This window comes from Leptonychotes weddellii, chromosome 14 (assembly GCF_054177405.1).
Source record: "Leptonychotes weddellii isolate Sample4059 chromosome 14, ASM5417740v2, whole genome shotgun sequence".
Classification (NCBI taxonomy): Eukaryota; Metazoa; Chordata; class Mammalia; order Carnivora; family Phocidae; genus Leptonychotes; species Leptonychotes weddellii.
The window spans coordinates 42,219,195-42,241,035 of NC_138382.1; the positions used below are offsets into that span (position 1 = coordinate 42,219,195).

Here is a 21,841-nt window from a genome sequence, read left to right on the forward strand (position 1 = left end):
ATCTTATGGATTTTGGTGCAATTGTAAATGGGAGTGATTCCTTGATTTATCCTTTCTGGACTTCATTATTGTACAGAAATGCAACACATTTCTGTACATTGATTTTTTTATCCTGCTACTTTACTGAATTTGTGTATCAGTTCTAGCAATTTTTTTTGGTGGAGTCTTTCGGGTTTTCTACGTAGGGTATCATGTCATCCGCAAATAGTGAAAGTTTGACTTCTTCCTTGCCAATTCAGATGCCTTTTATTTCTTTCTGTTGTCTGCTGAGGCTAGGACTTGCAGCATTATGTTAAATAACAGCGGTGAGAGTGGACATCCCTGTCTTGTTCCTGACTGTAGAGGAAAAGCTCAGTTTTCCCCCATTGAGGATGATATTAGTTGTCGATCCTTCATATATGGCTTTTAGGATGTTGAGGTATCTTCCCTCTATCTCTACTTTGTTGAGAGTTTTTATTAAGAATGGATGCTGTACTTTGTCAAATGCTTCTTCTGCGTCTATTGAGAGGATCATATGGTTCTTTTCTTTTATTAATGTGGTGTATCATGTTGAAGGATTTGCAAATATTGAACCACCCTTGCAACCCAGGAATAAATCCCACTTGATCATGGGAATGACTCTTTTAATGTACTGTGGGATTTGATTTGCTAGTATTTTGTTGAGAATTTTTGCATCCATGTTCATCAGGGATATTGGCCTGTAGTTTTGTTTTTTAGTGGAGTCTTTGTCTGGTTTTGAAATCAGGGTAATGCTGGCCTCATAGAATGAGTTTGGAAGTTTTCATTCCATTTCTATTTTTTGGAATAGTTTGAGAAGAATAGGTATTAACTCTTTAAATGTTTGGTAGAGGGGCACCTGGGTGGCTCAGTCGGTTAAGTATATGCCTTCAGCTCAGGTCATGGTCCTGGGGTCCTGGGATTGAGCCCCACATGGGGCTCCCTTCTCAGCAGGGAGCCTGCTTCTCCCTCTCTCTCTGCAGCTCCCCTTGCTTGTGCTCGCTTTCTCTGTCTCTCTGTCAAATAAATGAATAAAATCTTAAAAAAAAAAAAAGAACTAAGTGGATATAATAATATCCAGTAATTGTAATAAAAAGAAAGGTTTGGTAGAATTCCCCTGAAAGCCATCTGGCCCTGGACTTTTGTTTGTTGGGAGAGTTTTGATTACTGCTTCAGTTTCTTTGCAGGTTATGGGTCTGTTCAGGTTTTGTATTCCTGTTTCAGATTTGGTAGTTTATGTTTCTAGGAATTTATCCATTTCTTCCAGATGGCCCAATTTGTTGGCATATAATTTTTCAAAATACTCTCTTATAATTGTTTGTATTTCTGTGGTGTTGGTTATGATCTAGCCTCTCTCATTTGTGATTTCGTTTATTTGGGTCCTTTCTCTTTTCTTTTTGATAAGTCTGTCTGGGAAGTGATCAATTTTATTAATTCCTTAAAGAACCTGCTCCTGGCTTCATTGATCTGTTCTACTGCTCTTTTTGTTTCTCTATCATTTCTTTCTTTTCTTGTTTTAGAGAGATAGAGAGGGAGAAACAGCACGAGTGGAGGGGAGGGGCAGAGGGAAAGGGAGAGGGAGAATCCTAAGCAGATTCCACACCCAGCATGGAGCCTGACTTGGGGCTCAGTCTCAAGACCCTGAGATCATGCATGACCTGAGCTGAAATCAAGAGTTGGATGCTTAACCGACTGAGCCACCCAGGCACCCCTATATCATTTATTTCTGCTCTAATCTTTATTATTTCCTTTCTTCTGCTGGCTTTAGGCTTCACTTGCCATTCTTTTTCTAACTCCTTTACGTGTGAAGTTAGGTCGTATATTTGAGATTTTTCTTGCTTTTTGTGGTAGGCCTATATTGCTATATACTTCCCTCTTATGACCACTTTTGCTGCATCTCTAAGGTTTTGGACCATCATGTTTTCCGTTGTTTCCATGTATTTTTTTTTTTTCTTAATTTCTTCTTTAATTTCCTGGTTAACCCATTCATGCTTTAGTAGGATGTTCCTTAACTTCCATGTATTGTGATCTTCCCAGATTTTTTCTTGTGGTCTTGTGGTTGACTTCTTCCAGTTTTATAGCATTGTGGTCAGATAATATGCATGGTATGATCTCAGTCTTTTTGTACTTGTTGAGGCCTGATTTGTGACCCAGTATGTGATCTGTTCTGGAGAATGTCTCATGCGCACTTGAAAGGAATGTGTATTCTGCTGCTTTAGGATGGAATGTTCTGAGTATATCTGTTAAGTCCATCTGGTCCAGTGTTCATTCAAGCCGTTGTTTCTCTGTTGCTTTTCTGCTTAGATGATCTGTCCATTGCTGTAAGTGGGGTGTTAAAATCCTCTACTATTATTGTGTTATTATCAATGAGTTTTTTTTATGTTTGTTACTAATTGCTTTATACATTTGGATGCTCCCAAGTTAGGAGCATAAATATTTACAATAGTTAGATCTTGTTAGATAGACCCCTTAATTATGATATAGTGCCCTTCTTCATCTCTTCTTATAGTCTTCGGTTTAAAATCTAGTTGTCTGACATAAGTATGGCTACTCTGGCTCTTTTTTGACATCTGTTTGCATGGTAAATTGTTCTCCATCCCTTCACTTTGAATTTGCAGGGGTCTTTAGGTCTAAAATGAATCTCTTATAGGCAGCATATAGATGGGTCTTGTTTTTTTCCATTCTGATGCCCTGTGTCTTGATTGGAGCATTTACTCCATTTACATTCAGAGTGGTTATTGATAGATACGAATTTGGTGCCATTTTATTAGCTGTTAAATTGTTGTTTCTGAAGATTTTCTCTCTTCCTTTCTAGTCTTTGTTGCTTTTGGTCTTTTTCCCCCCTCAAAGAGTCCCCTTTAATATTTCTTGTGGGGCTGGTGGAGTGGTCACAAACTCCTTTAGTTTTTATTTGTCCTGGAACTCTATCTCTCCTTCTACTCTGAGTGACAACCTTGCTGGATAAAGTATTCTTGGCTGCATATTTTTCCCATTCAGCATGTTGAATATATCATGCTATCCGCTTCTGACTTGCCAAGTTTCTGTGGAGAGATCTGCTGGTAACCTTATTTGTCTTCCATTAAAAGTTAGGGATTTCTTTTCCCTTGCTTTTAGGATTTTTCCCTTATGTCTGTATTTTGCATATTTTACTATGATAATCTTGGTGTTGGTCTACTTTTGTTGATTTTGATGGGAGTTCTCTTTGCCTCCTGTATTTGGATGTCTGTTTCCTTCCCCAGATTAGGGAAGTTTTCAGCTATAATTTGCTTAAATAAACCTTCTGCCCTGTTCTCCCTCTTTTCTTCTCTGGGACTCCTGTGATAAGAATGTTATTGGGACTCCTGGGTGGCTCAGTTGGTTAAGTGTCCACCTTCAGCTCAGGTCCTGATCCTAGGGTCCTGGGATCGAGTCCCACATCAGTCTCCTTGCTCAGCGGGACCCTGCTTCCCCCTCTGCCTGCCTTTCCTCCTCTGCCTGCCTCTCTCCCCCTGCTTATTCTCTCTCTCTCTCTGACAAATAAATGAGATCTTGGGATGCCCAGGTGGCTCGGTCAGTTAGGCGTCTGCCTTCAGCTCAAGTCATGATCTCAGGGTCCTGGGATCGAGTCCCACATCAGGCTCCTTGCTCAGTAGAGAGCCTGCTTCTCCCTCTGCCTGCCACCCCCCGGCTTGTGCTCGCACTTGTGCGCCCTCTCTCACTCTAATAAATAAAATCTTAAAAAAAAAAAAAGAATGTTATTACACTTGATGGAATAGCTGAGTTCCCCAAGTCTACGTTTGTGATCAAATATTTTTCTTTCCCTCTTTTCTGCTTGATTTTCCATACTTTTATCTTTTTTTTTTTTTTAAGATTGTATTTATTTATTTGACAGAGAATGAGAGAGCACAAGCAGGGGGGAGTGGCAGGCAGAGGGAGAGAGAGAAGGAGGCTCCCCGCTGAACAGGGAACCGGCTGTTGGGGTTGATCCCAGAACCCTGGGATCATGACCTAAACGAAGGCAGACGCTCAACCAACTAAGTCACCCAGGCACTCCTAATTTTATCTTCTTTATCACTTTTTCATTCTTCTGCTTCTTCCATCCTTGTGGTCATCATATCTATTTGGTTTGGTATCTCAGCTATAGCATTTTCTATTCTAGTGTGACTAGTTTTTAGATCTTTTATATCTGTGGTAAGGGACTCCCTGGTGTCTTCTGTGCTTTTCTCAATCCTTATGATTGTTGCTTTAAATACTGGATCAGGTTTAATACTTATATCTGTTCGATTAGATCCCTGGCCATATCCTTTTCTTGTTCTTTCTTTTGGGATGAATTCCTCCCATTTCAGTATTTTGTTAGGTCTCTGTCTTCTTTTGTGTGTTAGGAAAGCCTGTTAAGTTTCCTGCTCCTGAGAGTAATGCTTTATTAAGAAGGGATCATATACTGTCCAGGGCTTAGTGCTTAAGCAAGTGTTTCTGGTATATGCTGTGTGCACTCTGCTGCTGTGTTTTGGCTGCTCTTTCCTTCAGGTCAGTCCTCTGCAGAGTTTCTTCTTGCCTGCAGTGGGGAGTGTTTGAACTTTGGCCAGAGTGTGGCAGGTTTTAACTAGGTGTACTCTGGTCTGCTTGTTAAAAGAGGCCTGATACTATTTCCACTAGAGCTGAAGCTTTGCAGCTCTCTATGGTCAACAGACTTGCTGTGTGCTGGGGGGAGCGGGGAACTTGTGCTGATCTTCTGGGGGAGGGGCCTGATGCTTTGGTTCTCAGGCACACTTGCCCTAGTAAAGAAGAACCTGCAGATTGCAGGGGGCCGGGGCTTGGTGTAAGGTACTCAGACATTCACTGTTGGCTCTGTGTTGCTCACTGAAGTCAATCCGTGCTGATGGGTGGGAGACAAAAATGGCTCCAGCCCTCTCCCTCATTCATGGAGAGGGGAGTTCACCCCTGCTGCAGTCCGCGAAGCCCTCACAGAAGAGTGAACAATCTCCCCTTGTGTGTCCCATGCGGCCCTCAGATCCCAGCCTTCACACTGTCAGTGCAGTGCTCCTATGTTCTATCCCAGGCAGGCCACCCAAATTTTAAAAACTCTGACCTTTAGGGACCTGATGTGGGGTGGACCTGTGCTGGTCCTTTTGCCATGCTGGGACTGTTGCAGGTTTGTCCCAGAAGGGCAGTTGTACCAAAATGCAGGAGTGTGGAGTTTGGAGTAAAATGCTGCGAAGAGCAGGTGTCCATGTTAGCCACCCTCAGCAGGTGTCTCTGTGCCTATGCTGAGGTACAGGGGAGGGAATTGGTATCTGCCAGCTCTTTTGTCCCCAGAAAGGCAGTGCCACCTCTCCCAAGTGCAATCAAGAAGGGGGAGACATCTCTCCTAGTGCAGCCCAGGGGATCCTCAGATTGCACTCTCCACTCCTAGGCCTCTGCCCTCCTCCCCAGGTGCACCACAGTGCCCACCAGGCTCCATACCAACCAGAATGTGGACTTCTGAAACTCCAGTCTTTGAGCTCTGCTGGTTGTAAAAACTCAACATAATCAGCCCCTCTCATTTTCCCAGTCAGTGGTTTTGGGGGAAGTCTTTTTCTTATGTTATCCTCTGTTCACTGCTCCCTCTCTCCTCTCTCTCTCTCTGTCTCTCCCTTTTCCCCCGTCCCCCTGTTTCCGTGATCAGGGCTCCCTCCCCTCCACAGTACCCATGAATCTTTTCCCCCACAAATCATGTCTCCACACCTCCTACCTTCCAGAGTGTGGTCTCTTCTCTCCCTCTAGTTGTGCAGTTTATTCTCTCAGTCCTCAGATCGATTTCTTGGTGTTCAGAATGATTTGATATTTATCTAGTTGTGTTCAAGGAATGAGGCAAGCATAGGGACCTCCTACTACTTCACGTCTTAACCCCTATTCTTCCAGTCTTCTTAAAAAAATACATTTTCTTACAAATACTGCAACACACCCTATTTTTCCCTAACAATACTAAAATATTAATTTTGAAAGTAACTAAAATTTATTGTGTACTGAATGTTATTTCTTTGGAAAAAGCATTTTGCCTTTCTGTGGAGAGCTGTTATCATGGAATTTTAAAAATTCAATTACTTAGTACCTCCATCCTTATATTTCATTCAAAATAACAGGGATTGCCTTCTGCCAAAATAGAGTATGTAAGATAAACATAGTTCCACCAAGGATTTTTCCCAGTGTGGACTTTCTGAAGAAATAGTCTCCTTGGCTTTCTTCATAACTGCCCCAGTCTTTGGGATGATCTTAGCCCCATGAAAATTTCTAGTGTCAGAATTTTCTTCCTTCTAACTCTGTAGGTCCTCTTGACAGCCATGGTGTTTGGACTTAAAGAGGATAACTTTTATCTCACTTCTAGTAAAAAACAGTGTTACATAAAATAAGAAGCATTCCAGCATAATGGCTAGGTAAATTATGCTCTACCTACTTGATATTGTTATACTGTACTCATAAACAAATTTTGCTGTTTATGGGATATTGTAATTCTCAAATATGTTGGACTGTATAATCCATAATGAACATTTTGTAGAGCGTAGTATTCAGTGCAGTTTTTTTAGTAAATGTTTTGTTCTAAATATGAGAAAGTTTTTTTATAAAATATGAAATTACATTCGATAAAAGCCATTTTTAGTTGTAGTGGGATTCATTAGGTAAATTACTTAGTATGATAATAATAATGTGTAAAATATGTTGTTTGTAGGGTAATGAACTAACACCTAGTAGAGGGAAAACATTTAGCCAGTATCTAACATATATAGGATCTCAAATGTTACGTCTTAGTAGCACTTAATTCATATCAGAAGTGAAATATATATATACTAACACATAGTGCGTTAATAAAGCTTAGTCTTTTAGAAATAGTTATATCCAAATAGTTTGTTTTTAGTAGCCTTCCTGTTCAATTTCTGGCTCCACAACTTGCTATATTTCTTTATCTGCAAAATGTGGGTAGTATCTACTTTGTGGAGTAATTGTTAAAATTAAGTGAAGTGTAATACATTCAGCAGGCCCAGAATAATGTTTGGCACAAGGTAAATACATTAGCTATTTCTATCATTGCCAAATGTTTTGAAGTAGGCTTACTGGTGTTCTGATGGTGCCTTACCCTGTTTGTTTTGTTTTTAATTTTTAGAAGACCAAGAAAATAATTTTGCATTTTCACTGGTATAAATTTATAAATCTGTTAATACCCTCTCTGCTGGGGAAAAGAGACAGACAGACACAGGTTCCCCAAACTTTTGTCTTCTTCAGACACTTCTTTTAAGGTCAGACATCTTTTCAAAGCAGGCAAAGCTCTTCAATGTACGATCTTTGAGAGAGTAGTTTATTACTGCTCACTTTGCCACCCTAAAAATGTGATTTATTGATTGGCCAAATGCATAGTATATACTTAGATAACTCAATATTTGTTTTTATTTTAGAAGATAAAATACTTGGAAATATTAATACTTAAAATGATTACTCATTGTAAGATTGAATACCATTTTATGAATTATAGAAAAACATTTATAAAGACTAATAGAGTGGTTTTTTTGTATCTTTGCTTTTAGTTGGTAGATAAACTTAATACCAATACTGAAATGGAAGAAGTAATGGATGATTACAACATGGTAAGAAAATTTATAAGCATAAGCAATAGACTTACATAGATCATATCCTCCAATACAAAGCATTTATATCTAGAAATAGTTTGATAAAACCTTACACACCTTACAGATAGGTATTATTCTGATCCTAAATACTGTTATTACAGTTGAGTTCCCTCAGTTGCTTTCTGGGGCTTGAACTCACAACCCCAAGATCAAGAGTTGCATGCTCTACTGAGCCAGCAAGGCGCCCCTTCAGTTGCTCTTTTTAAATTTCTTCCTCTTGGTCAGATCTCCCTAGTGGATTCTTTAGTGTCTTTCTACAAGGCTAGGTGAACTGGTCTCACACACAGCATTAGTTAGGGAGTCTCATCTATATTTCCTTGTATATAAATTAGTTTGGAATACCTTTGGTTTAATATTTGCACAGATGGAGCTGAGTACTTACTGGAAATACAATGCCACATTTACAAAGTTTTATAAGTAAGAGAGAAAAGTGAATAGTTATCATATGATGCTGGATATAATACTACTTTTTGATTGATAAATGAGAATCTGTGTTCAGTGTTCTTAGATTCCTTGGTAGAAAACATTAGTAGCTATAACTTGTTTTGATTACAAATATTTGGAAGAAAGTAACATACGTAGAGCCTATAGTTTATATAACTTATAATTTATTTATACAACTTTTATATAGTTTATGATACAGCTTATAATTTACACAGACTATTCTGTGAAAGCACAGAATTCATAAAATGACTTTTTTCTAAATTGGGGTTCTGAAAACATAATTTGGTGAAACTAGTCTTAATTTTAGAACACAGGAGAATTTCCAATTTAAAAATATACTTTTAATGCCACATGTAAAATGTGGAAACTTCTTTATGTGTTCTGTCAGTTGTTTGGGATAGAACCAAATTCTAAGCTGAATATGCACAGGTAGAGTCAAGTAGGAGTACTCAGGTAAAATTCTTTTTAAGGATAAAACTTGTGTTTGGTCTAAAATCAACATATTACTAATCAACTATTGAATACCCAATAAATTTTAGAAATTCTATTTACATAAATTAAGTTTACACTGGATTATTCGATAGATCACTAAAGAATAGTGAATATTTTTGGTGTGAGATTACAGTGCCTGTGAAAAAGACTTCCTTTTTTCAGGTTGTAGTTTGTTAAGTGAAATAAATACTATATATTTTTAAAAAACTTTGCATGTGGCATTAGGATTATTATAATAATCTCTCAATTAGTTCATGACCAGAATAACTTTTAAAGAAGTAGTTCAGTTTAATGGTAATTTTTTATCACTAACTTCTCTGTTAACTCTTCATTCAGCTTAAAGCTCAAAATGATCGAGAAACACAAAGTATGGATATCATATTTACTGAAAGACAAGCGTAAGTACAATCCATTTAGAAATCAAACATTTCTAAGGAGCTGAATTAGGTAGTTTAACTTTGAAGTCATTTATTTCCTTATAAATTTTCTCGTTTTTTCCTTGCTTTTTTTTTTTTTAAGTAGGCTCCACATCCAGTGTGGAGCCCAGTGCAGACCCAAACTCATGACCATGAGATCAAACCTTGAGCTGAGATCAAAAGCTGGATGCTCAACCAACTGAGTCACCTAGGCACCCCTTCCCTTGCATTTTATTTAAAAAAGCTGAATATTTGCAATACAAATTTTATTATTTACACATCTGTTATTTTCATTTACCATTAAGTACCCAAATCCTGGATAAATAAAATTACTACATAGATTAGATAAATAAAATTTCTATTTCAAGTAGTTTAAAATCTAAGATGGGTAAGAACATCTTCATCTCTGCCATTTATAATTTTAACCTGGGCTTTTTAACTAGTTTGCATTATGAGATTCAAGGCCCAGTCTAATAAAATGCACATTATTAGTGAGCTGTTTACATTATTTCATTATTCAATTACTAATTTCTGATTAATAGTTATAGTAATACGTATATGTATATACATCTTTTTATATAACATGGTTAAAGACCCAATGGCAAATAATTTTGACTTTGGTAATAAGTGGCAGTGTGGCAGTGACAAAGGCCTACAAAGGTAATAGGTAGATGTGTAGTTGTCTTAGTCCATTTGGGCTGCTATAACAATATACCATAAACTGGGTAACTTACAAACAACAGGAATTTATTGCTCACATTTCTGGAGGCTGTGCAGTCCAGGCTCAAGGCACCAACATGGTCCCATTCTGGTGAGGTCCCTCTTCCTGTTCATACCAGGCATCTTCTTGCTGTATACTCCCATGGTAGAAGGGGGTCTGTGGGATCTCTTTTTATAAGGGCACTAATTGTATTCATGAGGGCTCCACCCTCACTACCTAATCACTTCCCAGGGATTGCACCTACTAATACCATTACCTTTGGGGGCTGGGACTGCAACACAAATTTTGGAAGACATAAATATTCAGATAATAATAGTAGTTAACATAATTATTCTTCATTGATTGGGGGCCTTAATTAAATATTGTCTAAGGCAATGCAAACATAAAACATAAGCTATTTCGTATACACCCACCCCATACATATTTTGTCTCAGAATTTTATCAGTCTTAATCTCTGAGAGCAAGGATAATAATTAATCAAAATTACTTAAATTCTGTAATACCAAATATACTGTCCTGTTACTTATGCATATAATGTACATATTTGATGAAGAATAGGATGTTAACATGTAATGGCAAAACACTTGAAAGATAAATACAATTTTTTTGTTGATTAAAAATAAGGGAACCTCTTTTTCCCTTATCATTTGATACTGCTGTAAAGTGCTGCCTTAAAAATTATAAATACTGGAAGTCCTTCCCATTTACAAAGAAAATTACGTATTCATGGTGACCAAGCTCTTACTTGAAAACTTTATTTTTTACTGTTCTGGTTTTGAACCATTTAGCAAATATTTATCGTTTACCGTACATAAAATAACTCCCCTAGGTACCTAAAAAGTAAATAATGAACTGTAGTCCATTGAATACCTAACAGAGTTTAAAACATTAAGGTCCTCATTTATTTCATCTGCAGTTATCTAATATTCAGGTCAGATTTATAAATATTATATGTATATTTATTATATATATTTCATCCAGAAAGATAACTCACAGATTATAAATTTAAGACTGTCTTAGGCTTTTATGTCTATTTGGTTCATTTAGTTAAGGAAAAAGTTCTTAAAATATGGTGGTTTGTCCTGAAATGTCAGCAATTTCTTAATGTCTGTAGTTTGTAATTGAGTCTGAATGTATTTGGTTCTTCTGACCATTTAAGGAGAAATTTGAATTAAGAACAGGAGTTATCTTCATGAAGTTTACTTTTATATGCAGTAGGTGAATAGATTTCATGCGTTAATCAGATGGCCAACATCTCAGTAACACAAAGGATCTACCTTGGCTACACATTCAAAGGGAGCTGGTAATGGCATACCTTGAGAAGGCAGGTCCAAAAAACTTCTCTTCTCTTTTAATACAACCATTTAGTGTGGTATGACTAAACCATCTGGTTTATTATGGAACATCTATTCATAATAAGTTAGTTATAGTGTAGAGCCTTTAGCATATTACTATAACATTACACTTGGCTTTAATTCAATTTCATATGCCAACATTCAGTTATTAGAGGCTCAAGAAATTAGATACAGTCTTTGCTCATTCATAATTATATTTCACTTTACTAAATTTTTCAAATATTAATATTTGCCTCTTAAATTAGGAAATGATATTTTGGTAAAATAATTATTTAGAAAAAGCATTTTGTTTCCATAATTATCTCTTATAATCAAGATTTAAAACAATAAAGTATAATTGATATTATCTAATAAGAAATATTACATGTAAAATATTTATATCCTTTATTGAAAACATGTTTCTATAAACACAAACAAATATGCATTATAAATGAGTAAGTTCTATTTCACAGGGTATATATCATCCTAAACAGTTTATTTCCCTCGGTAGACATTTGAACTGAATTTACTATTGATACGACATTTAAAATGACCATTTTGCAGAATATAACATACATATACATTATTCTTAGACTCTTTTTTCTGAGAAACTGTCAAGTACATGTGCATTTTAAAAACTTTATTATAAAAAAATTTGAACATACACAAAAATAAAATAATGTTATCATCTCCCAGCTCTATCAGCTCATATCCAGTCCTCCTCCATAGACATCTAGGCACTACTCCGCTGTATGATGATGAAGAAAATCTAAAACATCATATTATTTCATCCATAAATGTATTTTATTATAGTGTTTTAGAGATATTCTTTTCTCTAAAGGATATAAATACCGTAAATTTTCACCCCTCTGCAGGGTAAAAATGATGGATTTTGTTACAATTTTTAACGCTACTGTTTGCATTGTTAAAGTTATGATTACAGCCAATTGATTATAAAGAATTAGTAAATAATTAACTTCAGACTCTTTCTGTAATAGTCTCAAGGTCATTGTTGTCCAAACTGTTTTTTGGATCATTATTGTGCTATGAACTCATTGTAGGCATATCTCAAAGAAAGGGTTTTGTTGTCCAGTAAGTTTGGAAAATTCTTAATACTTAGTTCTTGAAGAGCAGAGAGCACTTTAGCTTATTAGAATCTTGAATAAGTTCTATGGTAAGGACTCTTGTTTCACTTTGTTTAAACTCAGTATTTCCTATAGTAATTCTCTAGTACTTTGACCATGTACTGTTTTTCCCCCTGTAAATATTTCTGATCATTTCCCTGGAAATTAATATTCTAGAAAACAATTTGGGAAACATTGCTGTATCTACAGGATCCCAAACATCTGTCCATGGACCAACTGAAGATTCCTCAGCTCTAGCACAGACTCATTTGAATAGAACTCTCCCAAAGAGAGGCAGAAATACAGATTTTTAAAAACAAGATTCGTGGAGACTTGTGATACCCACTTTGGAAGCTACCATACTACTCAGTTATGACGATCATGCATTATGGTGATGGTCTTTCTTTATAACTGAAAGCAGTAGTAACCTTTTTTTTTTTTTAAAGTCAGTAGTAACTTATTAGGGATTGTGCTTGGACATTGTACCTGTGCTTTAAGTTAGTACTAAATTTTCAGGAAATTTATTGTGCTAATTCAGGAAGCATTTAAAAAAATATTTTCCAATTCCATGAATTCATTCTGTGAGCATAAAATCAATCTTAGTGTGTTGTATGTTTAAGCGTTTTCACTTTGACAAATCCAAAACCTTTATTTTTTTTAAATTTTTTTCTAAAGATTTTATTTATTTGAGAGGGAGAGAGAGACAGAGAGCACAAGCAGGGGGAGAACTGGGGTGGGAGGACAGGGACAAGCAGACTGCACTGAGCACGGAGCCCAACATGGGCCTGGATCCCAGGCCCCTCCCAAGATCAAGACCTAAGCCTGAGCCAAAACTAAGAGTCAGATGCTCAGCTGACTGAGCCACCCAGGTGGCCCCCAAAACCTTTATTTTTTTACTGATTCTACTCAGTAAAACTTTAATATAATTTAATATGTATTACATCAAATATCTGGGCTAATATTAGAATCAGTTCATTTTAATGAATAATTTACTTTAGGTCTCTTCTATGGTCTCCTGAATACTGCTGAAAATAATAATGCTAGTATTGCCACTGTAAGCTACCGGAGGATGTCAATTACTGTATTTGGACCTACGTGCTCAGTACCAATGAGAAAAACATGATTTTATGATATTCATGTGTCTTGCAATTAATATGAAAGTCTACTAGCCACAGTTTGGTATGTCACATGCCTAATCTCCATTTATGTCTAAATTGCGAGTAAACCAATAACATTTTTTTTTTTTTTTTAAAGATTTATTTATTCACTTGAGAGAGCGAGAATGATAGAGAGTACATGAGAAGGGGGAGGGTCAGAGGGAGAAGCAGGCTCCCTGCTGAGCAGGGAGCCCGATGCGGGACTCGATCCAGGGACTCCAGGATCATGACCTGAGCCGAAGGCAGTCGCTTAACCAACTGAGCCACCCAGGCGCCCCCAATAACATTTTTTTAAAAAATCAAGCATTTAAGAGAATTAATTTTCTTCACGTAATTCATGTGTATCTATGTATTTGTCTTCAATAAACCCATCGTCATCTATCACAAATGAATGTAGTTGTTCAAATATTACTGTAGTTTCTTCAGAGTTTGTATCTGGGGCCTGTGAAGGAGAACTTGAATTTCCAGTAAAAGCATCTTCATAGGTTTCTGCTTCATGCTCTTCCAGGCGATGATGATTGTAACTAAGCAGTATATTATACCATATTGGGCATTTGATAGCAACAAAAATGAGGAATGAAGTCATCAGTACAGTGACTGCCACACCAACAAGAAAAGGCCAGCTTTTTCCAAGAAGTTTATGTTCTTAATTGGAATACCGAGAGAGAAAGAGAGAGAGATTTTGTTAAATTGACAAAAATAATCATTAATCATATGTCCTAATAACTCCATAATATTGTTATTAGAAATAAACATAATTTTCTTTAAGCAAAAGTTACTACAAGATATTTCAAAGTGTGCTGAAAAAATACCTTTTTTCCAAAATAACTACTTGTCTTTGCAGGTATTGTTTATCAATTCACGAAAGAACATTATTGATTTATACTTGTTAAGAATTATGACTTAATTGGTCAAAACTAAGACTCAGAAAAGTTACATAAGTTGTATAATGGCATTTGGATGGTAACTAGCAGAGCCTAGTTTGGAAACTTAGTATTTTGTAAATCTTTTGTTGAGATGAGGAGTTATTCTTTTACATTATTTCTAGAAATTTAAAATTTAGAAAAATGAAAACTACTTCAGTTTATTTAGTATACTGCCTTCAGCAATATTAATGTTCCAAACCAGTACATTACCTGAGTTTTTTAAGTTGTTCAAAGAGCTATTAAATGTTGAGTTGTTAATGGACTGAAAATGGTTATAAAGATCTTCATTTATAGGTGGAGGAAATGTTGAGTAGCACTCAGCATTATAAGGTACTGTTTTGATACTGTAGTACATCAGGATATCTGGGTAGGTGCATGTGGTGATGTTCTCATTTTCTGGTAAATCAGAATAAGATTTATTATGGAAATAGGATTATTATTGTTAATAAATTATCGCTAACATTTTATAATTATTTTTACCTAGAATTTTTTGGTATACTTATCTGTCATTATTACAGATTATAAGAAACTCTTGTATTTGCCTAGCAACACAAGAAGGGAAAGATTCACATTCTTGTTTATTAAGTTATTTTACAATATATATGGTTTAAATGCAGTATCTGTTTATTGTTTAGTTTGTGTTAGTAAAGATGTTATTAAGATTGTGATAAAAATTGATCTCAGGCAGAGCATGGTTTGCAGTTAAGAAAATAGGGCACCTGTTTTTACCTACTATCTGGCAAGATATCCTAAGAAAAGGAAATACCGAAAAAAAAATTACTCTTATGTGTTCGTATTCAAACTTCAAACTTAATACATGAAGTGACAGTATCATCTCACATATATAGAACATTTAAATTTCTTTTCTTCTCCTTTTTTTTTTCCTAAAAGGCAGAGGAAGAATATCTATTCAATAGTTATTTTTCAGTGTTTCTTCCTGCTTCCCTTAAACAGGAATAGTTTCTTTTTCTTTAAAACATGAAGTGAGAGACTTTCTTGGGGTGGGCCAGGAAAAAATCAATCACATTTTGGTTTTGATTAATTTAAATAATGTTAGCTTACCTAGTGTCACATTTGATGTGTTCAACCAGTTCTGCAAATTCAGTAGACTGCAAGAGCAGTTCCATGGATTTCCATATAAAATTATTAATTCCAGATGAAACAGTTGTGGTACATCAAAATAGCTTATGAAATTGCCTTGCAGATTCAGAAGTATCAGGTTTTTTAGAGGCACAAATACATCAGGATTCAGTTGAAATATTTTGTTTTGGCAGAGATGTAACTGTTTTAGTTTATTTAAGCCCATGAACGCACCCTGTTGAATTACGTGGATGGAGTTTCTACAGATATTTAAAATTTCTAGATTGGAGAGGTTACCAAAGCCATTATTATGTAACATAGTGACATTGTTCTCAGTCAAATAGAGTTCAGTGAGTAAAAAATATGTTTGTAGAACCCTGGTGTCTGTAATATTCAAAGTAATTTGGTTATAACTGAGATCAAGTATAGTAACATTTTTATTGATATCTGCTGGAATCAAAGAATAATTCTTTTCAGTGAAATTACATTTGACTTCCTAAAAAAGAAAAAAATTAGAAATGCATTAATTAGGAAAAATATTAACAGAATTTCCCACATTTTCATATGCAGGTAATTAGACATTGGCAGGAAATAGTTTTGTTTTGTTTTTAGGTGGGGGAGAGGGAGATCTCACAATCCTGTGATCATGACTTGAGCTAAAATCAAGAGTTGGATGCTTAACCGACTGAGCCACCCAGGCACCCCTGGAAGAAAATAGTTTTAGAAAAACATTTCCTGTCTAATATTTTGATGTTATATTGTGAAAAAAGTAAAGCAAATACTTTTATTTCTTCATTGGGATGAAATACTGAAGATTAAGGAAATTCTGATACATGTACCTGAGCAAAGAGATTCTAGTTAATCATATAGATATCTTCTGTTATTACATACTCATTACAGAAAGAATGTGGGTATAATTTCATTACCTATGTGGAAATACATGGCAAATAATTCTCTTAACTCATATTTGTATATCATTTATAATGAGGAAATTACTTTAAAATTTGTTTTTAAAAATCAGAGCTACCAGCACTACACATAGGCTATTAAATAATTAAGAAATAATACTCAATATATAACTGTATATAGGGTTAACAGCTCAAAGTTTGGTGTTTTAAGAGAAAAAAAAATTTTTTTTAAGTGATCTTTATAGTCAATGTGGGGCTTGAACTCATGACCCCAAGATCAAGAATCAGATGCTCTACTGACAAAGCCAGCCAGGTGCCCCCAGAAAATATTTTATAACAGAAATTGAACCACTGGGGCACCTGGGTGGCTCAGTCGTTAAGTGTCTGCCTTCGGCTCAGGTCATGATCCCAGGGTCCTGGGATCTAGCCCCGCATTGGGCTCCCTACTCAGCAGGAAGCCTGCTTCTCCCTCTCCCACTCCCCCTGCTTGTGTTCCCTCTCTCGCTGTCTCTCTCTGTCAAATAAATAAATAAAATCTTTAAAAAAAAAAAAAAAGAAACTGAACCATTTATTGATTGAATTTAAGAGCCAGCCAACATGAAGTGCTTTCCTTATGTGGCTATAGATCTAAAAAATTAGTTCTTATTTTGACTGTTTTTTCAGTTGAAGTATCCCCATAATAATAGCAATGCAACAACAATAATTTTCCTCATAAATATGTGATTTTTAAAAAACCTTCCCTACATTTTAAAGAGTGGTGTTTAGGGGCGCCTGGCTGGCTTGGTCAGTAGAATGTATGACTCTTGACCTCAGGGTCCTGAGTTTGAGCCCCATTTTGGGCACAGAGATTACTTTAAAAAATGAATGAATGAATGAATGAATGAGTGGTATTTATATCCTGAAACTAATCTCAGATTTTATAGTGAAAACTTACAGACTTCTTTAACCAACTGTTAAAGAACTTAGTTTAAATGAAGACTGCTGTCAGATTAGAATGTAGTTCACATATCACAGATTTTGAATATACACAGCTAACCAATTAGTTGTTTTTTTTTTTAATATTTTATTTATTTATTTGACAGAGAGAGAGACAGCGAGAGCAGGAACACAAGCAGGGGGAGTGGGAGAGGGAGAAGCAGGCTTCCCGCCGAGCAGGGAGCCCGATGTGGGACTCGATCCCAGGACCCTGGGATCATGACCTGAGCCGAAGGCAGACGCTTAACGACTGAGCCACCCAGGCGCCGCTAACCAATTAGTTTTGATAGCTTAGATTTTTTTTTGCTTTAGTTGCCTTAGGATATTTTACTAAATGTACACAAAGTATGCCTTTGAAAATATTTTCACTACCTTGATTGTAAAAACTTACTGTTTGAGAAGACTGGCTTTCGTCTGATAATAATAGCAGAGAGAGGGGCCAAAACAAGATTGTGATACATGTAGTTTTCATATCGCAGGCCTGATAGAAAAGAGAATATTTTCATCTCAATAGGAGAAGAACTTTAGAGAGTACTGAGGATATTTTGATTTCCCCTTTTCTCCTTTTAAATTCATTTTTTATTAAAATATATGAAATGTGAAACGCGTACATGTTGCCACACCCTCCCTGCACTCTAATCTTAAACTGGAAAGTCCCTGGCAAATGAAAGTGTTTTTCGAATGTCTCATTAGTTCCTGATCGATTAAAAGTAAACTTTAAAACAAGTGAAGTGGTTGTATATTTTAAAATTTTAATATATGTGTATGAAAGAAAGTCAAGACTATATTTAGGTGTATGTACATAAGTTTAAGTATATGCTTATATAGCTATTTTTTGGTTTTTTTATTTTTAGACATTGTCTATTGATATAATCTGTTGACTTAAAACTGTGGGAGATGAGAGCCTTCAGCTGTTTTTCAGACACTCCCTACCTTCATCTTCAATCCATTGAATGTATGCTTTCTATCTCTTCATTCTACAAACATAGTTACTTATAATTTTGGTCTTTTTCCATCTTGTGAATTTGCTTTTAAGTTAATGTCACTTTCAGAATGCTCTATGATTAGCATATTTCAGAATAAAAAGATCTTATAAATTTGATTAGATGAAACCTTTTTTTCCCTAAAGAAAATTAATTACTTTGTATTACATTATAAATGTATTTGGAAAAGACTTTTTGGCCACATCCCAGGTTTATATTTCTAAGGTAGAGCATACGAAGATATAATTATATTTTCTGCTCTTTCATCCCGTATTAAAGAAAGATTTTTGTAGATTAGCAAACCTAAATATGGTTTGTTTGTTTTAAATTCACCAGCAACCATCAAACCTGTAAATATATGGGATCTTACCTTTACTTTTTTCTTTTCTCTGAGACTTGTGTGCTAAGGAATCTACTGTTTCTTCTAGACCATTAAAAAAAAAATATGTCATATGTTGCATTTCACTATGCTTTAACCTTTGTACCCAAAGAACACGTGATTAAAAAAAAAAAGCTAGACTTTCTTAGCAAAAGATTGACTAGAAGAATAATTTCTTAGTCATCTTTGACTTTTTTAGCATAACAAGTAAAATGCTTTGCTTAACCTTTGTGTTTCTTAATTACTCTTGAAAAATGTAAGTATTAGCAAATTAACTTTGCAAGTTAAAGTATATAATATTGAAAAATGCATACTTGGAAAGATATATTGTTAAAGTGATTTAAAGTTAGTCTTAAAGGTATTTTGTGTTTAGAAAGATTCAAGTTGAAAAGATAGCCCCCAAGTTTTGAATTCCCGTTTCAACTTTGTTTACTCATTTTTATGACACTGTCATTGGTGGATTTACTGCCAAGTTATAATACGAGCAAAGTGCTCAAAGCATCAAAAGACCTCTAACGCTGGCCATATTGTGGCCCTCAAAAAATGAGTTACCTTCCTTGTGCTGCAGCTTCCCCTCTGTAAAATGGAATACTGTATTACCCTCGTTCCCCTGTAACTACAGTAAACATATATCAGGCAAAAACGTGGTTAAGATTCATTGTCGATAGTGAATAATCATGGAGTTCAGAATGAGTTAGTTCCAAAAGATTAACTCCCATGAGCCTTAGTATTCTTAATCTATGAAACAAAAAGATTGAAATTGATGACCTTTCTTGCTTGAAAGTTCTGTGAGCCCATAAACCCATGTAAATTCAGCAGCAAACACGTTTGTTATACGATAGTAATTGAAGTTCAAAGAGAAGATATCACTCCTTGTCAATAGACAAAAATAAATAGAAATTCCAGGTTGTTTGTCTGATTTTGTTCATCTTTTATTGGGATATTATGAGATGTTGTTTGTAGGAAAATTTCTGAATTTAGATTGTTTTATTCTGGCAGTGTAAAAAATGTGTGGGGAATACGTGAATCTGTAAGGCTTAGAGAGTGATTGTGAAAACTATTAGTTGATAACTACATGTGAAAGATTAAATAGTAGAATACTCCTATTTTGAAACTCAAAATAAAAATTTTGATATTTAGACTAAACAGTTATCTTCAGGTAGTCTTTTTAGTCTTGAAGTAGTTACATGATAACTAGCATCCTTTTTTTTTTTTTTCCCAAAATTCTGGAGAATTTTTTCAGAATTCTAGAGAAAAATTCTATCCTATTGATAATTGACCTTGCTTAGGTAATAAGTGGCACATCACTGGTATTTCTTATGATTATATGATAAAGATTGTTATTGTTTGTAATTAATGACTATTTCTCTTATATGGTTACACTTGTGATATTCGTGTTACGTTTTTGGAGACACTAACTTATTTTGCACCGCTAAAATACAGTTGATAAGTTTTGGAATACCAATTTTAATTAAAGTAGTAGGTAAGCAAAATATATTATTAATCTAAAGTTACGATTTTTTTTTTTTATCAAATTGCACTGTAGGTCTCCCTACTCTCAGATCAGTCAGAGCTGTGTTACTTTATATCATTTACATGGTGAACTACAATACAAGATTTCATTTGGTCAAAGAATCTGTAGCTAAAAGATGTTTGAAAACCACTATTCTAAAATTGTCTTATTAGTCTTGAGGGTATGACAGAGTTGTAAATACATCCTCATATGTGCAAGCTTTAGGGATTTTTCTGTGATAATCTTTGTGTTTTCTTATAAGAAAGTAAAATGAGTAGTAAGGAGATAGAAGGATTTGGGGATTGAGAAGAGAAAGATATAAAATAAGTCTGTGCTGATGGGGACAATTTTTTTTTTTTTTGGAACTGTAAGGGATTTTCATACTGTCTTAATTTTTAACTGAAGAATAGTTGACACATAATGTTAATTTAAGTTTCAGGTGTACAATGTAGTGATTCAACAGTTCCATATGTTACACAATGTTCACCACAAGTTACCATCATCATATAGCCCTATTACAGTACTGTTGACTATATTACCTATGCTGTACTTTTCATCCCTGAGACTTACTCATTCCTTAACTAGAAACCTGTACCTCCCACTCCCCTTCACCCATTTTTGCCCATGCCCCCACCCTCTTCCCTCTGGCAACCACCAGTTTGTTCTCCAAATAGAATTTTTTGTATATCTATAAGGATTACAAACTATGTGGAATAACTTTACCATATTTAGTTGGGACCATGACCTCAGTAAAAGTAATTGTTGTTATTCCCCTCAATGTAATAAGAGGAATATTGGATACTTTTGATTTCAGGAAGGAAAAACAAATTAGAAGTGTAGAAGAAGAAGTTGAACAGGAAAAACAAGCAGCAGATGGCATTATCAAAAACATGTCTCCTGAAAAACAAATCAAGTACACAGAAATGAAAACCACAAATGAGAAATTGTTGCAGGTAATACTAATCACTACTTCATCCAGCATATAGCAGTCTTACTACTATATGGTCTGAAGATGGGCAGCATTGGCATCCCTGAGAACTTGACTAGACCTACTGGTCAGAATCTTAATTTAACAAGGTCCCCAGATAATTTGTATGGACAGACATTTAAATTTGAGAAGCACTAATCTAGAAAACTTCATTTTCTTATGCTGCATGATGATCAAATCTTACTGTATTATTTGTTCATTTCTATGCATCTTTCACTTTTGCATGTCATACAGATACATGAAAACACTTGGGTTTTTTTTTTTTTAATGAACTGTTAGTAGAAATAATAAAAAACCTCATATACCAGAGCCATAGGGATATTTACTTTCTTTTTTCCTACCTAATAAGCAGCACATCTTTTACTTCTTTGTCCTTGATTTGAACAGCTCTTGCCTCCTAAACATAGTGTTTAAATAAGCAATTTGGGAGCCTGCTGAGGGGTTATTGAGAATTCTTCCAACATTCAGGCATGGTGGTGACTCCAGTTTGCAAGTTAGTGCCCTTACATACCCAGATAACCCTTAACTAAACAGCAGAGAATTAGTCCCCCAAAATGCCAAAAGTGAATGTAGTTCTGGTTTCTCAGATATAACTTCATTGACAATTTAACATAACTATTTTAGTCAGGATTTATAAGATACAATGAAACACTGAAGAAAGAGTATTATAGAAATGCCAAAATACCATCAAAATATAGTTAATCTAGCCCAGTGGTTTTTGAATAATAATCAGCTGGAAAGACAGAGATAGCGAGAGCAGGAACACA

At 35.3% G+C, this 21,841-nt stretch overlaps 2 protein-coding genes across 3 annotated transcripts in view; one reads left to right on the plus strand and one right to left on the minus strand.

The window, feature by feature from the left end:
* Positions 1-21,841, plus strand: part of IFT74 (intraflagellar transport 74) — an 89,231-nt gene that overhangs the window by 13,946 nt on the left and 53,444 nt on the right. For both annotated transcript variants that reach the window (XR_014140011.1, XM_081803045.1), the window contains exons 7-9: positions 7,533-7,592; positions 8,907-8,968; positions 20,901-21,039. Coding sequence is in view for 1 of the 2 variants with exons in the window: in XM_081803045.1 (XP_081659171.1) it covers positions 7,533-7,592; positions 8,907-8,968; positions 20,901-21,039 (261 nt within the window). In the remaining variant the exon portion in view is untranslated. The remainder of the gene's footprint in view (positions 1-7,532; positions 7,593-8,906; positions 8,969-20,900; positions 21,040-21,841) is intronic.
* LRRC19 (leucine rich repeat containing 19) lies at positions 13,606-17,767 on the minus strand. Its single transcript, XM_031032002.2, has 4 exons — positions 17,603-17,767; positions 15,311-15,824; positions 14,459-14,644; positions 13,606-13,967 (listed from the first exon to the last, which is right to left on the minus strand). Exons 1-4 carry the CDS (start codon positions 17,681-17,683, stop codon positions 13,639-13,641), a joined length of 1,110 nt encoding a protein of 369 aa, XP_030887862.1. The 5' UTR covers positions 17,684-17,767; the 3' UTR covers positions 13,606-13,638.

Coding starts and splice junctions, on each gene's coding strand:
- LRRC19 (XM_031032002.2), bottom strand. CDS start 17,683: ATGAAAACTACATGTATCACAATCTTGTTTTGGCCCCTCTCTCTGCTA. Junction 14,645..15,310: donor CACATCAAATGTGACACTAG/GTAAGCTAACAT, acceptor CTGATTTACCAG/AAAATGAGAACATCACCACA. Junction 13,968..14,458: donor GAACAACTTAAAAAACTCAG/GTAATGTACTGG, acceptor ATTCCAATTAAG/AACATAAACTTCTTGGAAAA.